Below are 11,605 nucleotides of genomic sequence, written 5' to 3' on the forward strand. Positions count from 1 at the left end.
CTACACAGAGAAACCCTGTCTTGAAAAAAAAAAATTAATACATTCTCCTGCAACATCAGAATCTGTTGGGGCTTGGTCTGGTGCTGCTATGTATTTGAATGCTAATACACTGGCCCCCAAGATCTGGTTGCAGTCCAGACGAGCATCTCATGTACACCAAATGATGTGTAAAGTTTGCTTGCCAATCTTCTCTGACTGGTTAAATAAAAGGGGCTACAGCCAATTATTGGGGAGAATAGAGGTAGGTGGGGCTTTGGTTACCAGGCTAAGGGTCGCAGGTAGGGACCAGGAAGACAGGGAGGAGGAGGAGAAAGAAGACAGGGGAGCAGGAGGTCTCCATTGGATGGGATACCAGGAGCATGTGGCCAAGAGAAATGCCTGAGGATAGACTGATGGAGCAGAAATAACCCGGGCGAGACTCAAGCATCTTAGGCAGCGCAGCTGAGAAATGGCCAGCCTAGCATAGAGAACCAGTTTAGGAATAACTGTCCAGTAATTGTGCTAAAGCTAATTAAATCAATACGACTCTGGGGGGCTGGCCAGGTCATAGTAAGAACTAAGAAGAGCTATTAAATACCTGTAACAACAATAAGGATTCTACTAGTGCCAAAATAGCAGATGCCACTCCCCAAAAATCTGATGGATCTTCACTCAATGGAATCAGCACAAAGGTTTCGCTTCACACTGGAGCATGGGAGGAAGCCCGTGAGCACACACTTGACTGGAATGGTCCATCGCTCCACAGGTCCTGGAATACTGACCCAGGAAGCTATGCAAACCCCTAAGCCAGAGTTTGCAAGCTTTTGTTGGGAGTCGCATCTAAAGTGAAGGCTACAGAACGCTGATGTTACTCTGTTTCCTTTATTTTGAGACAAGATCTCTCTGTGCAGCCCCTGCACTCACTATGTAGACCAGGCTGGCCTTGAACTCACAGAGCTCTGACCACTTCTGCCTCCCAAGTGTTGGGATTAAAGGTTTTCATTATTTGGCTCCTTGGTGTACTTAGATTCATATCTATCTCTTCTGGATTTCCCGGTCTGGATGGGTTTCTCTGTCTCACCTCTAGTGCATAAAGACAATTGTGTTTAGTACCCATAATAATCAGGACAGTTCTGACAGTTTGCTGATTTGTTTGTCTATAGTAAAATAAATAGAAAATTCCCAAAGAATGGGGCTGCAAACGTTCCTATGAGACATAGATCCTCGCGCACTAAGGCAGAGGGAATATTTGAGGCTGCAAACCCAGAATCGCAGGATTTTCTATTCCTAATCTGAAGAACACTTTCAAGAGTAGCTGGTTGACAAATAAACGCTACTGAACAAGAACCGGAAACATACTACTAACAGCACTACTAAAGAAACAGAGTAGGGGCTGGTGAGATGGCTCAGCGGATGAGAGCACTGACTGCTCTTCCAGAGGTCCTGAGTTCAAATCCCAGCAACCACATGGTGGCTCACAACCATCAGTAATGAGATCTGATTCCCTCTTCTGTTGTGTCTGAAGACAGCTACAGTGTACTTACATATAATAAATAAATCTTTGGGCTGGAGCAAGTGGGGCCGACTGGAGAAAACAGAGGTCCTAAATTCAATTCCCAACAACCAGATGAAGGCTCACAACTATCTGCACAGCTACAGTGTGTACTCATATAGATAAAATAAAAAAGGAACAGGGTGAGCAGCAAAATGTCACCTCTGTACTGTCCCCTGCACTCTGAGCAGCAGCCCTGGGAGCTGACAATGTTTGTTGCTCTGCCTGAGGCACTAGATACATGTTTCACGTCTGCAGCTGGGAAACGGGACTCACAGGGCAGCCCAGTTTGGGATAACAGGAGATGTGAGCTCAGGACAAGTCCATCCTGCTGAGTTACCAACATCTCTTTCCACAGCCCCAGTGTGCTATGTAGTCACCTTTGCGTGTACTTTGTGGTAAAAGAGGGCAGGACCACTAGACAACTTGCTTTCCACTAAGGGTCAAACTGCATGGAGGCTGGCTGCTGATGCAACCTCAGAGCTATGTTACAGCAGGCCATCCTGTGGCTGCTGCAGCAATAGCCCACAGCAACGCCCACAGGGGCTGGACACAGCGTGGCCAGCTGTGCTGATGGCCAGCCTTGCAAATGAGCTATACCCATCATGCACCTGACACACCTGAAGACCCCATGTAAGGACAGAAAGAGTGAACCTATAGGGGCAAATGGCACCTGTCTTAGAACAGGTCACCTTAACTCCTTCCTCTCCTCCACCTAGTGTGCCCATAAGACAGGGGGCTCGAACTCCAGCAGCACAGCTCTCTCTGGAGGCCGGTATGCCCCCCTTGTCTCTGCAATAAAATTTTCTAGGGTGACAACCTAGGAAACCATAGAGAGGTCTTGTTTTGCTTTCTCCATCTCAGAAACTCCCCAGCCTTTACTATGGATGACAGTCCCCAATAGCAGGCCATACTTCTGAGTTTCAGTGGTCACAAGAAATAATCCATTAAAATAAGAGAAGAATACTCAAAAACACTCATTATTTATAGGTGTGTGTGTGAGAGTGTGAGCAAGCCTATGCACCACAGTGCACATGCAGAGGTCAGAGATAACCTGCAGCTGTCAGCCCTCTTTCCATCACGTGGGTTTTGAGGATCTGCCTTAGGGTTTAAGGCTTGATGACAAAGACCCACTCCTGTTGAGCCATCCTACCAGCATATCACATGTTTTCCAATATTTATTTTTAGCATCTTAAATTATATGTATTTCTGTGTATCTAAATGTAGGTATTTGCACCTCAAGTGCACTAGCCTGCATAGGACAGAGGTGATGTAGCCTTCCTGGAACTGGGGTTACAAGTGGTTTCAAGCAGAGCAACATGGATGCTGGGAAGGGAATTTGAGTCCTTTGCAAAAGCAGACAGTGCTCATAGCTGCTGAGCCACTCTCCAGCCTCCGTGACATATTTTTAAACAAAAAAAGTACATGTCTACACGTCTGAATTTAGCTGAAAAAAACAAAAACAAGACACCAGTCCATTTCCCCACATTTTATTAAATATGAGTAAAACAACTCCTAACACACTGGCATGGGAGAATAAAAGGCAGGCAAGAATGAACAAGGGCTTTGTAGTCAGAGGCCTGGTGTGACATGACACACATGTTCCCTGCCTGTGTCTTCCTAGTGGCTGGAATAACACGGAGGTGCCTCAGGCCTCAGAAAACAAACCCCTTCTGACCTTCTCCTGCCAAACCTGTTTTCCCTTCTCTGTCAGGTCACCAGAACTGGAAGGACACTTATCCCAGCCATTTTGTCCTGAAGATGGCCATAAAGAAACTTGAGAGTAACTAAGTGAATCCTAATGGAGAGTCCAGCAGAGTTCCTGCCCACAGCACCTAGAGGAAATGCCGCAGAGGCTGAGAACAGTCCATAGACAGACTTGGCTGGGTTTACCCCTCAGTCTATTGTTAGCACTGGGTCTTACCCTCTCTGTCCAATCATGCTCCTGCATGATTGTTTGAGCTTCACGGGCATTCCATAAAACCCCAAAAGGCTGCAGCACAGAGAGCTTACTATAGAATGCTGAGCTCCCAAGGGAGGCACGCCCTGTCTCCCATATCCTGCCCTGCACATCATTCTATCTGTATTCTTTGCAACATGATTTATAGTAGCTCAAGAAATACAATTCCATGCAGCCCAAGGAGAGAGTCCAGGACTCTTAAGCAATCCTCCTGAACACTAGGGGTTCTGTTATAACCATCTGAGATGGAGTGGGAGGGGGGAGCCTTGTAGAACTGAAGCCTCAACTCAATCTTTAAAACTGTATGCCTATACTCACGGTGGGGGGCTGGAGGGTAGAGGGTTGTGGAGGGGTGCGTGTGTGTATGTGTGTGTGTGTGTGTGTGTGATGGGGATGGGTGATCTCCACACATTTTGACATCTGTATTATGAGAATATAACAGGAGAAACAGAAACTGAATCAGAGTTTTCCTCTACATTGGATGTAGTTTTAAGTTTTATTTATTTATTATTTTAAAGATTTATTTATTTCATTGTATGTGAGTACACTGTTGCGCTCTTTAGATACAGCAGAAGAGGGCATCAGATTCCATTACAGATGGTTGTGAGCCACAATGTGGTTGCTGGGAATTCAACTCAGGACCTCTGGAAGAGCAGTCACTGGTCTTAACTGCAGAGCCAACTCTCCAGCTCAGTTTTAAGCTTTATATGAAGGGAAGTAACTCACTCACTGACCCTTGGGTTCCTGAAGGGCATTATTTCAGAGGCTATGGAAAGACTAAATGTGATTCCACCTGACTGGCTTGTATCGGTGTATAGAGTAATGTAGCTCTCCTACCATGGTGGCCACTGAGAGACACCAAGTGAGATGAGATGCAATACAGAGAGGCTGAACAACAGGCCCAAGGTGCAGTAACTAAGGGAAGGGATCCCAAGGTCAGCCCAGGACAGCCCAGTGCTACAGACAACACTTGAGCACAGTGGAGATAAAACAGCTCCCTCTGTGTTCAAGGATGAGTGTGGGGTGGAAACTTCCTGGCCATCCTCATCCTCAAGGTGACTGGATTAAGAGTCACAGTAGACATGCATCTTTGGATACGTCTATGAGTATGTTTCCAGAGAGGTTTCAAGAAGTGGGAAGACCCATCCTGAGTGTGGGCAGCACGAGCCCGAGGGCCGGGGTCCTGACTGAACAAAGGGGGAAGCAGGCAGAGCGGCATCCATCTGCCCCCGGCTGGGTGCAGTGTGACCACGCCCCACGCTCCGTGCTGAATGAGTATCTCTATCCTTGTTGCAGCCCCCATCCTCCACGCAGTCCTCAGCCCCAGGCTGGTAGCGATGAGGGACTGAGCTATGAAGCTTGGGAGTTTAGGGCTCCCAGACACCGTCACGTCAGACATCCTAGCAAACGCTCTGTTGTAAGGCGTCCTGACAGCACATGATGTGACATCAGCCCCCCATTAAGGGTCGGGCGGGGCTTGCAGGCTTCCTACACTGCCCTGCAATACAGAGTACCACACAAAGACCCTTGCCCCAGCAGGCAGAGAACCGGGGGGCTTTAGAGTTCTGGTCAGGGCAGATGACCAGCAGAGACACAGGAAGGCGAGGCTGTGTCCCTGCACATGGTAAGAAGGGTGATCACACACAGCTGGGTGGCAAGAGCCAAGCAATGGCTGCACACAGAAACCTGATGGACTCAAGTTCTTCCTGTCAGAGCAGGGGACTACACAAACTCACAAGAACCCAGGTGGGTGGGTAGAAGTAGGAACTCACTGGAGCCTCACCCCGGATATCTACTTCCAGTGCCTGGACAGAGATAAAATGAAGCCCTAGGAGAGGGTACAGAAGTACTGGACACCCCAAAGTAATGGGCAAACCTGCCACCTGGCCATTTCCAAATATTATCTGTGCTATTTCCAAATATTATCTCTACTAAGAAAACCAGTTTCTTGGGAAAATGGTTGATTTCAAGGCAGGCGGGGAGAAATCTGAGATGCCACCATGGCATCTTGTGCCAGAAACTAAGGAAGCACGGTGTCAACACTAGCTGTATAAAAAAAGAGCTGATGGTGTGGAAGGGTCCTACTGTGTGAGGCAAGGACAAGAGCATAAATAAAAACAACAATCAGTACTACACCGACAGCCATACGTCAGAAAATCTCATGTTCAAGTTCTAGAACTGCACAAATATTAAAAAACAAGGAAACTCAAACTCTATAGAGAAAAAGACAGCTCTAGAACCAAATTGCTTTCCCACAGGACTCTGGACCACACGGGGGAAGTGACCTCACAGTAGAGACAGCAGCATAATGATCAATGGGACCACAGGCCACAGCAGGGTCAGATTCCCCATCTCTGGGGTAATCTGGCCAAAGGTCCAAGGATCATGTACCCGATGAACCCAACTGGAAGGACATTCTCAAAAAAACTAGTTTGTAATCTTCAAAAGTGTCAAGATTATGGAAAAATAAATCAAATAAAGCTGAGGATCATATTCAGACTTTAGACTTATACAACATACAAATGTGTGACTGGCCTTGTATCTTTTGGGTATAATGGACACTGAGAGACCCACTGAAACACAGTTTCCATATTCATAAATCACAAGGTTGAACTAGACCTATTCTCTACACATCAGTAGTACACACAAAGAGATCTTTATAATACTAAAGAATTCAATCTAATAGTGCTTCACTGTTTGGTACAATCAGAATTGATATTCTGACCACGCTAATAAGGGAAAACTAACACGGAAACCCAGACACCTTAATTAGCATAATTTGAATTTTTATAAGAAAATGCTTTTTAAAAGTTAAACAGGGCCTTTATCAACAGTATGTCTGCACAGTGGAGTATTATCTAGCCATATATATAAACTTAATGGAAAGATGCTAAGTTTCTGTCAAACAGAAACTTTACATCTGCATACATATATCTTTTCTTTCTTTTGAGACAAGATCTATGTAGCGCTGGCTGTCCTGGAACTCACTATGTAGACCAGGCTGGCTTCAATTTCAGAGATGCACCTGCCTCTGACTCAGAATGCTGATATCAGAGGCATGTACCACCACATCTGGCTTATGTGTTTATTTCCATTACAGTCATCCATTTGTGTGCATGGACACACGTGTATAGGCTTCTGAGTGCCATGTAGTGTGTGTGGAGGTCTCTCCTTCTACCAGTTGTCTCTGGCATCAAATCGTCAAATTCTGTTCCTGAGACTCCACCCACTAAGCTACCTCACCAGTCCATATATTCCCTTTTGTGTGCATGCTTGCATACTTATGGTTAAGATAGTCTGTATGTACATATGCACACATGATACCTACCATGCATAGAGAATTTCTGGACAGACAGAAGTGTTAACGGTGATAATCACAACGGAAAGTCAGACGGGTCAGGGCACGTTACTCTCCGTCTGCTCTCTCAGATTCAATTTCACCAATCTTTTAAGGCCATCTTGTATCAGTAAGCCCGTGCAGCCAACATATCCTACTTTCTACCACTCCCAATTATGAAGAAACTCCTTGGAGACATAGCTGGTTCTCCATATAGGTCACAGCAAATGCAGAAGCTGTGGGCACCTCACCGTGCCACCCAGAGCTAATCAAGGTAGGAAGACAACAAAGGCAGCGGTGACGAGGCTCCACAGCCAGATCTGGAACAAAGGCCACCTCAGAAAGAATCGTTGTGAACACCATGCATCAGGAAGGGTGACAGAGGAACTCACCCGCACACAGACGGTCAGTTTCTCCTATGTGGGTGACAGGCTGCTTCCTGAACTGGGAAATCATTTCGTGAATATTTGTTTCCAAATTAGTTTATGAAACTGTGGACTTTGAAATGCATAGGTTTTTATAATCTAGAAGTAAAAGTTTGCGTTTGTACAGGAGACCTGTAGTCTTTTACCTGCAGGAGTACGTAGGTTCCCCCACTTTAAACACTCGGCCACAGAGGTGAGAAGGCTTGTTTGCCTGCTCGAGCTTTGGGAATCCAAGCGCAGGGTCTTCAGCGCAGATGTACCACTCCATTGGTCCCAGCAGGATGTGCTGTGCCAGTGTGTCTTCCTTCTGAGGGAAGGGGTTGGGGCCCCGGCAGTAGATTTTGGGCACACAGTGGGCTAAATGCTGGTATACTTCTCTGCTGAGGTCCGTTGCCTGCAGCCATCTCTTTAGAAAAAGAAAACAAGGTTTTAAATAAAGTCAACTAACTGTTAGCTTCAGTAATTATATGAAACTCCATTTTTGGTAATAAATAAGTAAATAAATAAATAAACAAAAAAACCTACTACTACTACTGATAATAAAAATCATATTTTGCTTATACTGTTGTACATTAAAATTTAATCTGGGCCAGCAAGATGGCTCAATGGGTGCTTGCCGGATGACTTATTTCAATCCCAGGACCCTCATAAAGGTAGAAAACAGACTCCACTAGGTTGTCCCTCTGCCTTGACTTATGTGCTCCCTACATCGCACCACCCCACACACCCACACACACCTTATTCAGACCCCAGCTACTATGCTCATTTGAAGTCTAATGCTCTACTCAAATGGTATTCCAATTGTGACAGGGATTTGTTGTCAGGGATAGATGAATGTGTGTGTGTGTGTGTGTGTGTGGTGCGCTCGCATGCACGTGTATATGGTCTCATAAGAGCCTGGCCTATGGACTATGGCTTCTTTAACCAACTTCTTATAAATCCTTTCCCCTTGGCTCTCCCCACTAAATACAAATTGAAAACAACAAAACAAATACCTCCCTTTTCTGTACCTCAACTTTTGCTTCCAACTCTTATATAACTGGGTATCTCACAGGTACCAAGTCAAAATGCCCAAAACCGAGTTTGTGATCTTCCCACCGCCATCCAAATCTGTGATGATCCCTCTTCTGCTTCGCTTAGCATCCAAGGCTTTGTTCCGCCATCAGGCAGGCGCATCCTCTCATCTCTACTTCAGAATCCCTTCCCCAGCCCCTCCAAGTGCACTTGCTTGGCCTCCAGCAAGGAGTATTCTAGGTCCATTTCCCAACTCCCTTCCCCTCTTGTCAGGTTTAAAAACACTGAGCGCCACTGAATGACTGCAGATAGGTCCACACTCCCATTGTACTCACACACAGAAAGAAAGTGGGGTGGGGGAGGGGAAGCTCAGGCCTGCAGCGGGTCAGGTAAGTCTCTAACACTAAATGGGCTCCTTTCCTTGCCTCCTGCCCTGCATGCCTGCCCTCTGCCACGTGTTCATTGTTCTCTTAAATGTCTTTTTGTCTGTCATGTTGCCTCTAAGCCAAGAAAAAGATTATAAACCTCAAAACATGAGATAAAATGACCCATTCTACTAAAACACAATTACCTGAACTGCTAACACAACTCTCAGACCCAGCATTTACTTAGGTTGCAATCAGTCTTGCTAAAATACTATTTGCTGGGCTGTGGTGCCGCACAACTTTAGTCCAAGAAGTTGAGAAGCAGAGGCAGGTGGATCTGAGTTTGAGGCCAGCCTGGTCTACAGAGTGAGTTGCAGGACAGCCAGGGCCACACAGAGAAACCTTGTCTCGAAAAGCCAAAAAAGAGGGCTGGAGAGATGGCTCAGCAGTTAAGAGCACTGAGTGCTCTTCCAGAGGTCCTTAGTTGATTTCCCAGCAACCACGTGGTGGCTCATCTGTAATGGGATCCTATGCCCTCTTCTGGAGTGTCTGAAGACAGTGACAGCGTACTCACATATATAAAATAAATAAATCTTGAAAAAAAGAAAAAAAAAAAAGAAAGGTCAAAAAGAAAATAAAAAGACTCCTAGTCAAGTCAGGCATGGTCGACGTGTACCTGTAACCCCAGAACACCAGATGTAGAAGCAGGAAGACCAAGAATTCAAGGGGCTATGGTGAGAGCTAGCACCTGGGGAAGTCTGTACAGAGCTGGAGAGTTGGCTCAGAGGTTAAAGCACCTGCTGCTCTTGCAGAGAATCCAGGCTCAGTTCCCAGTACCCATGTGAAAGCTCATACGCCATCAGTAACTTCAGTTCCAAGAGATGTGATGCCTTCCCCCTTCTAAGCAACAAGGGCACCAGACATGCCCACGGCACACAGGCATCTAGATAAAGTGCCCATATGCATAAAGGAAAAGAGATTAAGAAGTAAATGTAAGTAAGGCCTTCATGTAACTATTATCTACAGAAACTTCAACCCTTCTAACCATAACATTTTAAATATCCATGAGGTCAGCCAGGGACTGGGGTGCATGGCTTTAATCCCAGTACCCAGGTGGGTCTCTGAGAGTTTGAGGTCAGCCTGGTCTACAAAGGGAGTTCCAGGAAAACCAGGCCTATTACACAGAGAAACCCTATCTTGAAAAAACAAAAACAAACAAACAAAAATTTCATGAGTGGCATATATTAACTTTTTAGTCAATCTCATGTTCCAGAGAACTTTTGCTAAAAATCTAAACATTCATAAGGAACGGTACTGAGAGAAAGGCTGTAACGGCAAATGTGAGTTTCTACTGCTTAGGTAAAAGTGAATTTTCCAAACGCTGCTTTCATGTTTATGTTATGTAAGAAGGAAGAGACTACAAACTATTTGTAAAATGGTAGTATTTCTTAGGAGACAATCCCAAGAGCTTAAGGATTCTCCCTTTTTAAAGAGTAACTCTAAATCAAAATTTTGTATTTGCAGGAGCACACACACGTGAGCAGGCATGCACACGCACACGCACACTCACTGTAAGCTCCACACTTAAAGGACAGAGCAGTCTTACTCACTGAGGGGGTTGGGTTTGTTTTGTTTTGTTTCTTGACCCTGGGTCTGTCTGAGCAGCCCTGGCTGTCCTGGAACAACTGTGTAAGACCAGACTGGCCTTGAACTCTCAGATGTTCTCTCACTCTGCCTCCCAAGTGCTGGGATTAAAGGCATACGCCACCACATCTGACTCACTGAGTTCTAAATGGCACCGTTATCGTCACATCTGAGGAGAAATGTCTAATTGTTTACCCATTGTCAGGTAAGCAAAGATAAGAATAAGGATTATCAAATTAACCTATGCACTTTTTTTATGAATGAAAAAGTAAAATGTCTGAATACAATTTAAATGACAACACTAAGAAAAGTTTTACTTAAAGGCATTTTTCCAGTGGACGAACAAAGCATAATGACATACATACATACACACATACATACAAACAAACAAACATACATACTCACTTAAGAAACAAATGTAGTGGCTGGAGAGAAAGGTCAGAGGTTAAGTGCATGTGCTGTTTTGGCATAGGAACATAATTTGGTTCCTAGCACCCAGCTGTGTAACCCCAGCTCTAAGTAATCCAACACTCTTCTAGATGCTGTGGGTACCTGCCCTTGTGGGAGAACACCCGTTCACACAGACAGACACCCAGTCAGACAGACAGACACCTTTTAAAATAAAATATAGAGGGGGGTAACAGGGTCTACTATATAGCCCTGGTTAGCCTGGAACTCCTTATGTAGATTAGGAACTCACAGAGATCCTCCTGCCTCCACCACCTGAGTGCTGTGATTAAAGGCATGTGGTAGCAAGCCTTGTCAGAAATAAGTTGAAAAAATAGATTTTCAAAAAAGAAAGGACTGGGACTATAGCTCAGGGTTAGAGCCCTTGCTGGGAGTGAGCAAAAGGTCCTGAATCCAAGCCCCAGTATGGTAAGACAGAAAGCACAAGAGAATGAGAACATGAGTTTCTAAAAAAGGTTAAATTTAAAATGGCGAAATGGGTAGGGGGACAGGGGCACAGCCTGTAATCCCTGCACTCTGGATGTGGAGGCAGGAATTATCAGTTCAAACTCAGCCTCAGCTCCTTAGGAAGTGGAGGTCATTCTGTGCCACTTAAGATCCTTTAAATAAGAGCGAAGAACAAAGTTAGTTTTCCTTATTTTATGCTGGCTCTCTCCTGAAACTTTACTCCTACAGCACTGTCATCAAGAACAAGTGGCTCCTAGAAGAAATTATGTTGTATTACTAATTGTGGCGTCAACAGCACATGTATCAAGTCTGCTCCCAAAGGTCACAAAAGCAGCTTGGACTGGTGAAGGGACTGTGGCACAGAGACAGTCTCACGGGGCAGGTCACAACCACCTGTGACTCTAGATCCAGGGG

At 45.4% G+C, this 11,605-nt stretch overlaps 1 protein-coding gene across 1 annotated transcript in view; it reads right to left on the reverse strand.

The window, feature by feature from the left end:
* LOC115062517 (E3 ubiquitin-protein ligase UBR2-like) overlaps positions 1-11,605 on the reverse strand; it is a 22,345-nt gene that overhangs the window by 5,169 nt on the left and 5,571 nt on the right. The window contains exon 2 of the mRNA XM_029531646.1: positions 7,400-7,659. Within this exon, the coding sequence (XP_029387506.1) occupies positions 7,400-7,659 (260 nt within the window). The remainder of the gene's footprint in view (positions 1-7,399; positions 7,660-11,605) is intronic.

Source organism: Mus pahari, chromosome 18 (genome assembly GCF_900095145.1).
Source record: "Mus pahari chromosome 18, PAHARI_EIJ_v1.1, whole genome shotgun sequence".
Taxonomy (NCBI): Eukaryota; Metazoa; Chordata; class Mammalia; order Rodentia; family Muridae; genus Mus; species Mus pahari.